The 13,059-nt window shown below is 43.4% G+C and overlaps 1 protein-coding gene across 1 annotated transcript in view; it reads left to right on the forward strand.

Annotated features, from left to right (window-relative positions):
* LOC139253819 (low-density lipoprotein receptor-related protein 1-like) overlaps positions 1–13,059 on the forward strand; it is a 2,398,725-nt gene that overhangs the window by 2,126,033 nt on the left and 259,633 nt on the right. Inside the window, exons 64-67 of the mRNA XM_070873585.1 lie at positions 2,925–3,018; positions 3,443–3,559; positions 3,670–3,789; positions 11,021–11,140. Of these exons, the coding sequence (XP_070729686.1) occupies positions 2,925–3,018; positions 3,443–3,559; positions 3,670–3,789; positions 11,021–11,140 (451 nt within the window). The remainder of the gene's footprint in view (positions 1–2,924; positions 3,019–3,442; positions 3,560–3,669; positions 3,790–11,020; positions 11,141–13,059) is intronic.

Consider the following 13,059-nt stretch of genomic DNA (forward strand, 5'->3'; position numbering starts at 1 on the left):
TTATGAAGGGACTGTGACAGACTTGGACAGACAATTGGTTTCAAGGTAGGAAGCAGGTATGGCTTTATTGTGTTTAAAAAGAAGTAAAAGGCACACCTTTAATAACACACACAGACCAATACACACTGAAGGGTACAACACATTGAATAAAATGTCAAATTACAGCCTGTGGGGAAAAGAATACAGCTTAAACTCTAAATGGGGTAAAGAGGAGAATACAGATACATTTACACAAGTTATCCCAGCCTCCCACCTCCCAATTCCCCTAACTAACTAAGTTATAGCTCTGAGGGTTCAGGGGCTATGCTCATCAATCCCTTTAGACAGTTGCCAGTGAATCGTGGTTTCGGGGTTCGCTGCACTTGGCCTTCTAGGCGAGCCGTACCCCAGACGGAGGAGAGGACTTCGACTGCGTAGTCTTTGGTTGGGGTGCGTCCGTTGATGCGCTAAGTTGCGTTTTGGATGTATGGGGTAAGTACCCACTTTCTTTGATTAGGAATAGTTTTAGTTAGTCCCTTTTGGTAATTTCTCCCCCGTTGGGTCGTTCAGAAGTAGATTGTAGAGTGGTTGTCAATTTGGTTGCTGACAACCTTCCGTTTCATGGGCCTCGTGCTCGGTCAGTTCCTGATGAGTTCTGGTAGTTTCCTTCATTATTCCATTTCTTCACTGTAGAGCAAGCAGGCTGCTTGTCTGTGTCTGTGTTCCAGTCTGTGTGAGTTCCAGTCTGTGTTCTGCTTCGTTCTGTGTTCTGCTAGTTTTGTGTTCTGCTTCTCTCCTGTGTTCTGCTAGTTTCTGTGTAAAACTGGGGGATAGATATATCCCAAAAAAAGGCTCCGTTATCTCCCATCAAATCTCTTGGGCTCAGTTTAAACTGTTCTGTCCATTGATTTTCAAATGTCTCCTTTGTCAGCAGTAACTCGATTAGGGTGTGAGAATGTGCTATCACTGGTTTTGCATTGTTTTAGGATTGTCCAGTTTTTCTGACCATGATTTCCATTGTGCTTGATTGGGTAATTCGATTATCTCTTAGGGGGTGAATAGCCTGGGGTCCATAATACATAAATTTGCTTCAGACATTGGCTCCACCTCCTGTATTTGGTAACTCTTCTTCACAGCCAAAATGTTGTAGAATCTTAAAATTGATATGCTCCTTCCCATAGATGTTTAGGGGATCTCAAGCTTCTGTAATTTAGGTCCATTTTGAATTCCCTTTCCTATGAGTCCAAACACTGGGGCGGTGGGGGGTCTCCATGAATGCATCCCCTTTTATCCCCCGCAGGCTTCGTCTGCCCCTTTAAACTCATTTTAAAAGCCCAGAAAGGGATTCTTCTCCTCTGTAGGGGAACGGTACCTGGAATCTTTGCAAGATATTGGTAAATTCTACAATTGACTGTATAACGATTTGAGACATTCAGTGGTCGTGAAAGGCACTTTATAAATCCAAGTCTTTCTTTTTTTCTATGATACAATGATAATAAGGTTGTTAATTAATCATGGCAATCAATCTTTACTAATTAGTCTACAATGGATACAGATATAAAGTGAGGAACACACCCCCCCCCCCCGCCCCATCCTCCCCGTTGTGGAAAGCTAAGCAAACAATAGGACCACATTCACCTGTTCCTCCTAAGCATGCTACACTTGTGACCTTGGTAAATCTATGGACAGATAATAGGCTGACATTGCATATGTCCTCAGATGGGAGCAAGCCCAATGTATGAAAACTGAGCATTGCAGTACTGGACAGTTGTTACATGTTGTGTTGAAGGTGATGGTGCAGTTCTGTCACAGCATCCATGCTAAAATTCCTTAGGCACATCTCAATTGTCATTACCAGATAGCTGTGCCTAGAACAGGAAATACATTGATCGAATGTGAAACTTAACTTGTACACGATCTGATAACACAGACAGTTCTTTCCCGTTCCTGCAGGTGTCATCTGCTAAGTCCAATGCTAGTGAAACACTTAAACTTGGAAGTAAGTAATTGGGTAAAAATGAGGGAGCAACAGGTAGTAGCTAGGGGATTGAGGTTCAGGCTGTAGAGCTGTAATGAGTGGAATCCCCCTCCTGTATATTAACCATAAAGATCAGAAGATCATTTTTTGGGCTGTGCTATGTTATTTATAACTATGTGGTTTCAATGGGACATTTCCAACTGGTCTCTGTATCTTCAGCTAGGGAAAGGAAAAATCATCCAATGTTCTCACTCCTGATTGCCATCCAGTGTTTATTTTGTGGATACTGATTTGAGAATAGGATTGGAGCTTGGCTGCAATGCTCTCTCCACTGTTAATTAGCCTTCTCGCACTTACTATCCAGCCTCACAGATGAGGTGTCAGTGGGCTGCAAACACACAAGAAGGCATAAACAGCACGAGTCACTGTCTTCACAGATAGTAGGGAAAAAGAAAAGAAAGACTTGTATTTATATTGCACCAAAGCGTTTTACAGTCAATGTTGTAATGTAGGAAACGCGCCAGCCAGTTTGCGCACAGCAAGCTCCCACAAACAGCAATGTGATAATGACCAGATAATCTGCTTTTGTTACGTTGATTGAGGAATAAATATCGGCCAAACCACTAGGGATAACTCCCTTGCTCTTCTTCGATATAAAGGAATAAGGGAAGTAAAATACATAAAAGTGATTTGAATTTATTTCCCAAGAACTCTGCATCTTGCTGAGAAAGCCCGTAAACCAAGCATTAATAATACACTACAACTTTCCAACATATTGCACCATCCCCTGCTCCCAACTTAGTAACTTTGAGTGAGAACAGAGATTAATGGGCAAGGAATGCCACTTAATAATGCCCCATGTTTCAAATTTGTGTCCAGTTGTTCCTTATTCTCTGCAAAATATAGCAATAAATATGTCTTTCATATATGGCCTAATTCCAGTACATTCCTAATATTGTCTCAACAGTTTGTCTGTAGCAATGACAAATGTATCCCATTCTGGTGGAAATGTGATACAGAAGATGACTGTGGAGATAGATCAGATGAACCTGAATACTGTCGTGAGTATTTTTAATCATTTTGTCACCAATAATTATATAGTGTTCAATCTATATCATATATGACGAATATCAAATGAAACTATTTGCTAATGGTAGGAAATTACCCTCCCTGGAAAGGTGTGCATTGTCCTGCAATATATGTGCAGCTATTACTGTCTATGGTCCCAATAGTGGTGTGAAAGTCTCAAAACGTTAACCTGTTTATTAATTAAACAGACTGCAGCAGTTGTAAGTGAGAACACAGTCTTCCTTTTATGAACCATCGAAGGCATTGTAGAAATAATTCGGCAGATAGCAGATGTCGGTTACAACTCCTTTGCATGTTTCCCTTACCTTTTTAATTAGCACAGTAATCATTCGATGTCTATCACCAATTAACTTTAGTTCCTTCTTTCTATAAGTAACACTTCTTTGAACTTCCCAGCTGAATTTAAATGCAGGCCAGGGCAATTCCAGTGCGGCACAGGAATATGCACTAAGCCCGCCTTCATCTGTGATGGTGAGAATGACTGTGGAGATAATTCAGATGAAGCAAACTGTGGTAAGTACCATTATAGAATTGCTTAGGTTTATCTTCAGAATATATATATGTCATGTACGTAATGTAAATTATGAATATTGAGCACATTGTCTTTATTCTTCATTCTTTAGAGACACACGTTTGCCTTCCAAGTCAGTTTAAGTGTTCACAGAAGAGGCGCTGCATTCCTATCATCTTCAGATGCAATGGTCAAGATAACTGTGGTGATGGCGAGGATGAAAGTGATTGCCGTGAGTTTTAAGATTCAGCTTTTGAAGTTAACATGTCTTGCATATGAATGAATCCTAGCCAAGGCTCAGTAGTAAATATACACAGCAAGCAAGCCCCAGGTGGGCAGAGGAAATGTTTCAAGGACACTCTCAAAGTCTCCTTGATAAAGTGCAACATTCCCACTGTCTCCTGGGATTCCCTGGCCCAAGGCCACCCTAAGTGGAGGAAGAGCATCTAGGAGGGCACTGAGCACCTCGAGCCTCGTCGCCGAGAGCATGCAGAAATCAAGTGCAAGAAATGGAAGGAGCTTGCGGAAAACCAGACTCCTCATCCACCCTTTCCTTCAACAACTGTCCCACCTGTGACAGAGATTGGACAGTCACCTGAGAACTCACTTTTAGAGTGGAAGCAAATTTTCCTCGATTTTGAGGGACTGCCTATGATGATGATAAGTAAATAAACTGGGCCCAGAATTCCCCAGGAGTTGTTCCGTTTTTTTCTGGAGTATCTTTTTAGTTGCAATTCTGGCCATTTAATTTGCGCCAGTGTAAGTGAGTTAGTTAGGGCTTTTTTTAAGTTTAGTTTTTTTTTCAAAAGGGGACGTTCCCAGCCACTTACGTCTGTTTTGGCCATTTAAGCAAGTTTGGCCAGCAAATAGTTGCTCCAAACTAACTTAGGCCAGAGTAAATGTCCACTTTTGCACGTTCTAAAAAATGTTGCGGACACTTTTAGAAATCAGGCGCAGGTAGCCAGAGATTGGGGAGGGGGGAGGGGTGGAAGGGAAGTTAGAGGATTTTCCAAAGCATTTTAAAAATAAAGAACCATCATCAATAATAAATGATAGATAGATAAATAAATAAATAAATAAATAAATAAATAATTTAAAATTCCTACCTCGCCTATTGCAGCATACTTAGTCATTATGTAAAATGCTGATACTATTTGAGATACATAGACATCAAAGGGGTAAGTTCTGTCAAGGCTGCTAATCCAAGAACAAAGGGTCCTGCCGCCTGAAAAGAGTGCTAGGTAAATGTGTCATATATGCATGCTCAAAGTAATTAAGTTATGTACTGGAGTATATTATATAGACTGCTAACATTATTTCCTTAGCACTGCAAACAAAGTGGCCTAAATCTCCAAGTGTATACGCTGCATACTGCAGTGTTGCCATGGGAATTGTTCAGGGAGCGCGGGTAGGCAGCGGCCGGCCTGTGCGGCAGGCCACTCAGCCCGGGATAGTGATTGCGAACATCGCATCGTCCCTTCGGCCAGGGATAGGGTCGCCCAGAGACAGTACGCGCTGGGAGGGCCAGGAGCTACTGCGCATGCGCGCAGACTCCACTGTGCACGCGCACTGCTGCCGGCACTCTTTTTGCCGCAGGGCTGTAGCTCCGCCCACCACGCATTCCGATGCGCTGCACCACAGGCCACAGGCCTGGAACCAATGGGGAGAATACGGCGGTAAGAAATCGCCGCTGTTTCTGTACGACAAAGTCCACGCACCTCATGGGGTGTGCCGTTCTAGCAGAAGGGGCAAACTTGGGCCCACTGTGTGGTGTGGTACTGAGTAATATGGATCAGGGATATCCCATGGTCATTTCTTGCTCCTCTTGAAAGTTAGCAATTTTGTTAGTGGTTGGCTGCTACAATAGAGTCAGTAGCTAGGGTTTTCTGCGTCTGCTCATTCTCACCCTTTTTTTTTACCCATTCACTTTAATGGGAAGAAAATCACAAGCAAAGAAGCAGAAAACCCTGGCCAATAATTCTTGGATGCAGAGGGAGAAAGTTAGCCAGGATTTCCACTTCTGATTGTGGTTGGAAAGTATGGATGGCATTAGATTTGGCTACAAGGCCCTCTTCCATTCATATCCCGCCAACTCATTGCCAAGGCATACATAAAGAATGACTACTTGGATGCAGTACTGAATGACTGACACCGAGGGAACTGTATATCAACATGTTTCACCACTTTCTAGAGTGGTGGCATACCACTGCAGGAAGCAGCACGTGCTGCTGCAGGAGGGCGACGGCTGCGAAGCCAGGTCACTGTTTGCAGTGCCGGCAGGCTCAGCAGGAAGGGTGAAGGAGTGGCAAGAGTACGTAGAGGGAAGTGACCGGGGCCAAGGAGCGGTGTGAATCTGGGGCCCAGAAGAGGCGAGAGCCCAGGGGTAGCACAGGCCAGCCCACACTGCGATATGTGTGCACGCTCGGTCTGTGCAGCAGAGCTGTTTCCAGTTAGTCTTGGGTAATGCTTGCCACTGGACCAAGACCTAACTCTGTCAAGCCCGTGTGGTGGCTGGTGTGCAGTGACCACCACATGTTAAAAATATCCAAGCACAGGCATCTTCCACCCTACACGATGTAGTTTGGGATCTGGAATATTAGATCCTTCATTGAACCACCTGTGAACTCATCTCTTTTTGGCGTGGAAGCAAGTCATCCTCCCTTCGAGGGACTGCCGATGATGATGATGACAGAAGAAAGAAGATTGAGAGGAAGAATCCTGGTTTAGTAGGTGGTTAAGAAGGCATACGGAATGCTTGCCTTTATTGGCCGAGGCATAGAATACAAGAGCAGGGAAGTTATGCTTAAATTGTATAATACTTTGATTAGGCCACAGCTGGAGTACTGCGTGCAGTTCTGGTCGCCGTATTAAAGGAAGGGCGTGATTGCACTAGAGAGGGTACAGAGGAGATTTACTAGGATGCTGCCTGGAATGGAGAATCTTAGCTATGAGGACAGATTTGATAGGCTGGGTTTGTTTTCATTGGAACAGAGGAAGTTGAGAGGAGACCTCATTGAGGTGTACAAAATATTGAGGGGTCTGGACATAGTGGATAGTAAGGGCCTATTTCCATTGGTGGAGGTGTCAATTACGAGGGGGCATAGTTTTAAGGTGGTTGGTGGAAGGTTTAGAGGGGATTTGAGGGTGGAGGCTTCTTTACGCAGAAGGTTGTGGGGATCTGGAACTCGCTGCCTGGAAGAGTGGTGGATGCAGAAACCCTCACCACTTTTAAGAGATGGTTGGATGGGCACTTAACCTAGAGCTGGTAATTGGGATTGGACTGATCACCTTTTGTTGGACGGCACAGATATAATGGTAATTACTGCAGGGAATAGAATACGGCCAGGGTAATCTCCTGGACTAGTTTTGATCGCCTGGATAGGCCGGGGAGGAATTGTCCCAGATTTTTTCTCCCTAAATTGGCCTGGGTTTTTATCTGGTTTTCGCCTCTCCCAGGAGATCACATGGCTCCGGTTGGGGTGGAGGGTAGAATGTTTCATTATAAGGGGTGTCGCAGTTGTGTGAGACAGACTGGTTGGGCTGGGTGCTCTTTGCCTTTTCGTCATTGTTCATAGGTTTATAAGTAACTTTTAGGGCTGCTGACCAAGGGCCATGTGACTCTTTGTCAGCCGGCGCGGATAGAATGGGCCAAAATAGCCTCCTTCTGCGCTGTAAATTTCTATGTTTCTGTGTTTCTAGTAAATAAATATTTTTAAGTAGCCTCTCACAAGTGGCATCGTGTCTTTCGTGATCTATCTTGCACCAGGTCACTGTAAAGGAAATCTGCCATTTTCCCCCAATATTATGACTGCTCCTGACTGGCATTTCTGAAAATTTTAAAAGGACTCTGATATTCTGAATCAGATATTCCCTGCAATGAATCTCAATGCTGCTTAATGCTCTAATCCACCCGCAGCTAGAGAATTTCCAAGGTCATATCGTGGCCAATACATATGTCCTTGTTTGAAAGAAAATCTAATGAAATCTTTTATGAACCAAGACATTTAATTCATCCATATTATCTGCCTGTCATGCATTTAACAATGAATACCTAAATCTCTACTTTAAAGCATTCTAATTAATAGTATTATGCTGAGAATTAATTAATTTTCCTGTACCAGCTCATAGATTTTACAGTTCTTGCAGGTATTGATATTGACACGGGTTGATGGTTAATATGGCTATGATTGTACAACAAGAATTACTTGTATAAAATATGAATCTATCTATATATAATTGCAATTACAGTAACACATGTTTATAAATGGTTTTACTTTTAATGCACTTACAGTTCCCATAATCAGCAATCATTTTAAGATCTACATCAGGACATTTAGTTGTGTTGTAAAACATTTAGCAATGTCTGCTTCAGAAGAGCAGAAGAATAAGGCTTCTTCAGTTCAAGTGAATAAGGCTTCTTCAGTCTTAATATATGATCTAATTCAATCCATCAAAATTTGCCACTTGGAAGGATTCTGTCAGCATTTGAGTTGTGTTTCATAAGAACATAAGCACGTAAGAATTAGGAACAGGAATAGGCCATCTAGCCCCTTGAGCCTGCTCCGCCATTCAACAAGATCATGGCTGATCTGGCCGTGGACTCAGCTCCACTTACCCGCCCGCTCCCCATAACCCTTAATTCCCTTATTGGTTAAAAATCTATCTATCTGTGATTTGAATACATTCAATGAGCTAGCCTCAACTGTTTCCTTGGGCAGAGAATTCCACAGATTCACAACCCTCTGGGAGAAGAAATTCCTTCTCAACTCGGTTTTAAATTGGCTCCCCCGTATTTTGAGGCTGTGCCCCCTAGTTCTATTCTCCCCGACCAGTGGAAACAACCTCTCTGCCTCCATCTTGTCTATCCCTTTCATTATTTTAAATGTTTCGATAAGATCACCCCTCATCCTTCTGAACTCCAACGAGTAAAGACCCAGTCTACTCAATCTATCATCGTAAGGTAACCCCCTCATCTCTGGAATCAGCCTAGTGAATCGTCTTTGTACCCCCTCCAAAGCTAGTATATCCTTCCTGAAGTAAGGTGACCAAAACTGCATGCAGTACTCCAGGTGTGGCCTCACCAATACCCTGTACAGTTGCAGCAGGACCTCCCTGCTTTTGTACTCCATCCCTCTCGCAATGAAGGCCAACATTCCATTTGCCTTCCTGATTACCTGCTGCACCTGCAAACTAACTTTTTGGGATTCATGCACAACGACCCCCAGGTCCCTCTGCACCACAGCATGTTGTAATTTCTCCCCATTCAAATAATATTTCTTTTCACTGTTTTTTTTCCCAAGGTGGATGACCTCACATTTTCCGACATTGTATTCCATCTGCCAAACCTTAACCCATTCGCTTAACCTATCTAAATCTCTTTGCAGCCTCTTTGTGTCCTCTACACAACCCGCTTTCCCACTAATCTTTGTGTCATCTGCAAATGTTGTTACACTACACTCTGTCCCCTCTTCCAGGTCATCTATGAATATTGTAAACAGTTGTGGTCCCAGCACCGATCCCTGTGGCACACCACTAACCACCGATTTCCAACCGGAAAAGGACCCATTTATCCCGACTCTCTGCTTTCTGTTAGCCAGCCAATTCTCTATCTATGCTGATACATTTCTCTGACTCCGCGTACCTTTATCTTCTGCAGTAACCTTTTGTGTGGCACCTTATCGAATGCCTTTGGGAAATCTAAATACACCACATCCATCGGTACACCTCTATCCACCATGCTCGTTATATCCTCAAAAAATTCCAGTAAATTAGTTAAACATGATTTCCCATTCATGAATCCATGTTGCGTCTGCTTGATTGCACTATTCCTATCTAGATGTCCCGCTATTCCTTCCTTAATGATAGCTTCAAGCATTTTCCCCACTACAGATGTTAAACTAACCGGCCTATAGTTACCTGCCTTTTGTCTGCCCCCTTTTTTAAACAGAGGCGTTACATTAGCTGCTTTCCAATCCGCTGGTACCTCCCGAGAGTCCAGTGAATTTTGGTAGATTATAACGAATGCATCTGCTATAACTTCTGCCATCTCTTTTAATACCCTGGGATGCATTTCATCAGGACCAGGTGACTTGTCTACCTTGAGTCCCATTAGCCTGTCCAGCACTACCCCCCTAGTGATAGTGATTATCTCAAGGTTCTCCCTTCCCACATTCCCGTTTCCAGCAATCTTTGGCATGGTTTTTGTGTCTTCCACTGTGAAGACCGAAGCAAAATAATTGTTTAAGATCTCAGACATTTCCACATTTCCCATTATTAAATCCCCCTTCTCATCTTCTAAGGGACCAACATTTACTTTAGTCACTCTTTTCCGTTTTATATATCGGTAAAAGCTTTTACTATCTGTTTTTATGTTTTGTACAAGTTTACTTTCATAATCTATCTTTCCTTTCGTTATTGCTTTCTTCGTCATTCTTTGCTGTCGTTTAAAATGTTCCCAATCTTCTCGTTTCCCACTAACCTTGGCCACCTTATACGCATTGGTTTTTAATTTGATACTCTCCTTTATTTCCTTGGTTATCCACGGCTGGTTATCCCTTCTCTTACCGCCCTTCTTTTTCACTGGGATATCTTTTTGTTGAGCACTATGAAAGAGCTCCTTAAAAGTCCTCCACTGTTCCTCAATTGTGCCACCGTTTAGTCTGTGTTTCCAGTCTACTTTAGCCAACTCTGCCCTCATCCCACTGTAGTCCCCTTTGTTTAAGCATAGTACGCTCGTTTGAGACATTACTTCCTCACCCACAATCTGTATTACAAATTCAACCATACTGTGATCACTCATTCCAAGAGGATCTTTTACTAGGAAATCATTTATTATTCCTGTCTCATTACACAGGACCAGATCCAAGATAGCTTGCTCCCTAGTAGGTTCTGTAACATACTGTTCTAAGAAACAATCCCGTATGCATTCTATGAATTCCTCCTCAAGGCGACCCCGTGCTATTTGATTTGACCAATCGATATGTAGGTTAAAATCCCCCATGATTACTGCCGTTCCTTTTTCCTCTATTCCCTCATCCTACTTTATATTCAGGATTCAAAGTAAATACCAAGCCATTATGCAGATACAAGCATAAGATAGAACCCGCTCAATCAAATTATTCAGAGTTGAAGTTGGTCAAAAATTGGTTTAAAATGTATGATCTAATTTGGGCAATTTGTATGTATATTAGTTATTGTTGAACTTAGTTTGAATGTCATTATTCAGAACTACAAGACTGCAAATTTGATGGTGCTTTATAACTCTATTATTTATAACTTTTCGAAGTGCTAAGTAGTTTTAATTTAAATGTAATGTTTTTCAACAGAATAAGAAGTTTAATAAGTCATGGCATGTTCAGGAGCCAAGTTTGAATCAAATATTGTCATGCATTAGCTGGAAGTTTTTGCTTACATTTTATTTTACTAATAATGTTCTAACAGAACATTTGTCACTTTGCCCTTAGCTGAAGTTACCTGTTCTCCAAACCAGTTCCTGTGTGCTGTAACCAAGCGCTGCATTCCTGAAGAATGGGTCTGTGACAAGGACCACGACTGTGCAGATGGGTCTGATGAATCGAATTGCAGTAAGCTATTTGTAATTGATTTAAAATGCACATTTAAGATCTTTTATTGCTGAATAAAGTTTGCATTTCTAAATTTGTGTCTATTGAAGAATGACTTGTTAAGTTGTAAAGGATTTGGGTGTAATGTAAAAATAGATAAGCAGTACATTCTGATGGGAATCAGGACTCAGAAGGACTGTAGTTTCTCATGCAAACATTTCTTGGAGGATTTTCTTGCATTCTGCATTGCAGTTGTTACAATTCAGGCGTTGTTCCAATATTTGTTTTTACGATAAAACGGGAGGTTCCATAAACAGACTGAATTTCCCGTAAAGCTTATGAGCCTTGAGGTGAAATTTGACAGGGCTTTTTCTAAAATGCACAATTGTGTCAAGTGAACAACCAGAGTTTGACTTTTAGTGCTCGTGCTAGTGGAAGTCCTCCTTCTTCTTAGGCGGTCCCTTGTATCCAGGATGACTTGCTTCCACATCAAAAAGGGATGAGTTCACAGGTGTTTCAATGAAGGACCTGACATTCCAGGCCCCGAACTGCACGTTGAAGGGTGGAAGATGCCGGTGTGTGGATGTTTTTAACGTGTGGTGGTCGTTGCACACCAGCCACCACAAGGGCTTGACAGAGCTAGGTCTTGGTCCAATGGCAAGGATTAAGCAAGACGACTGGAGACCAGCTCTGCTGCACGGACATAGTGCACACATATATCGCAATGTGGACTAGCCCGTGTAGCCCCTGGGCCCACGCCTCTTCTGGGTTCCGAACTCACGTCACGTCGTTCTACAATCTCTCGCTGCTCCTTCGCCTCGACCTTGCCGCTCCTCTGCTGCTTGCTGCCTCTCCTGCTGTTCCTGCCCATGCTCCAATCAGCAACCTGGATTTTGGTGACGTCCAATCCAACCGTCCTTCTCCAAGTCGTCGCCCTCCTGCAGCAGCCTCCATACTGCTCCCGGGCTGCCACGCCTCTTGCTCCTTTTACGGCCCTGACCTGCAACTGGAAAAGTGGAAGTCCAGGCTAGCACGATCAACGTTTTTAAGACACACACAGAGGTGACAGCACAGGGAACCTCACTATGTGTGGAGTGCGATGTATGGGCCAGCTTAGATTCTCAGTGAACACAAAGGAGCACATTTTCAGTCGGCGTTATAAAGTAGAGGCCTAGAAATTGGCCTCTTTAGCGCCTTCAATTATCGCCTCCGACTCCTGCTAACTTCGGCGGGAGGTTTGCAGCGGCGGAGATCATGACGTCATTGCCGTGCGCATCGACCTGGTAGCGTTCCAGACCCTAATTTCAGTTCCGCCTACTGCAGCATGCCAGGCAAAAACACCGGCAGCTGCAGGAAGCATTGATCAGGAGGCCAGGTGCTTCAGGAGGAAAAATTAAAGGGGAGGTGGCCGAGATAAGTACAATATTTCAAAAATGGTGCTTTTCAATTTTTTTGATTCCTCTTTGGCCGCAATCGATCAGCCCGGCACTCTGCTGTAGTGCATCGGGCTGATCAGGCCGGATTGCAGCTGCCATTGGAGATCAGGTAACTGGACTCAATGCAGAGCCTGCAGCGATGGCACTTCCCTTTTCAGAGAGAGAAGGAGCTTTAGAACGCATTGTGCAGCGCTGCACAACTTGCATCCTGTAGCGCTCATGGAAGGAAGTGAAGTGCTTGATTTAGCACTCCACTTCCTTCCTGGAGCACAAACACCAAATCTTTTGAAAGCTGAAAACCTTTAGCGCCTGGTACTAATTTTTTCAACCCTCAAAAGTTAGCGCCCCAAATGAGGCACTCCCGAATTTCTCCCTTGAGTCTCGGGAACATTGTGCAAAATGGCCTAGCCCAATATCCCCTCCCCGTGAGCTGTAAATATGGCTCTTTTCCCACACCCCTGCACAGAGCAGAAAAATGGCCCCTCTCAGAGAGGAAAATTAGTG

The sequence above is a fragment of the Pristiophorus japonicus genome, chromosome 3 (assembly GCF_044704955.1).
Source record: "Pristiophorus japonicus isolate sPriJap1 chromosome 3, sPriJap1.hap1, whole genome shotgun sequence".
Classification (NCBI taxonomy): domain Eukaryota; kingdom Metazoa; phylum Chordata; class Chondrichthyes; family Pristiophoridae; genus Pristiophorus; species Pristiophorus japonicus.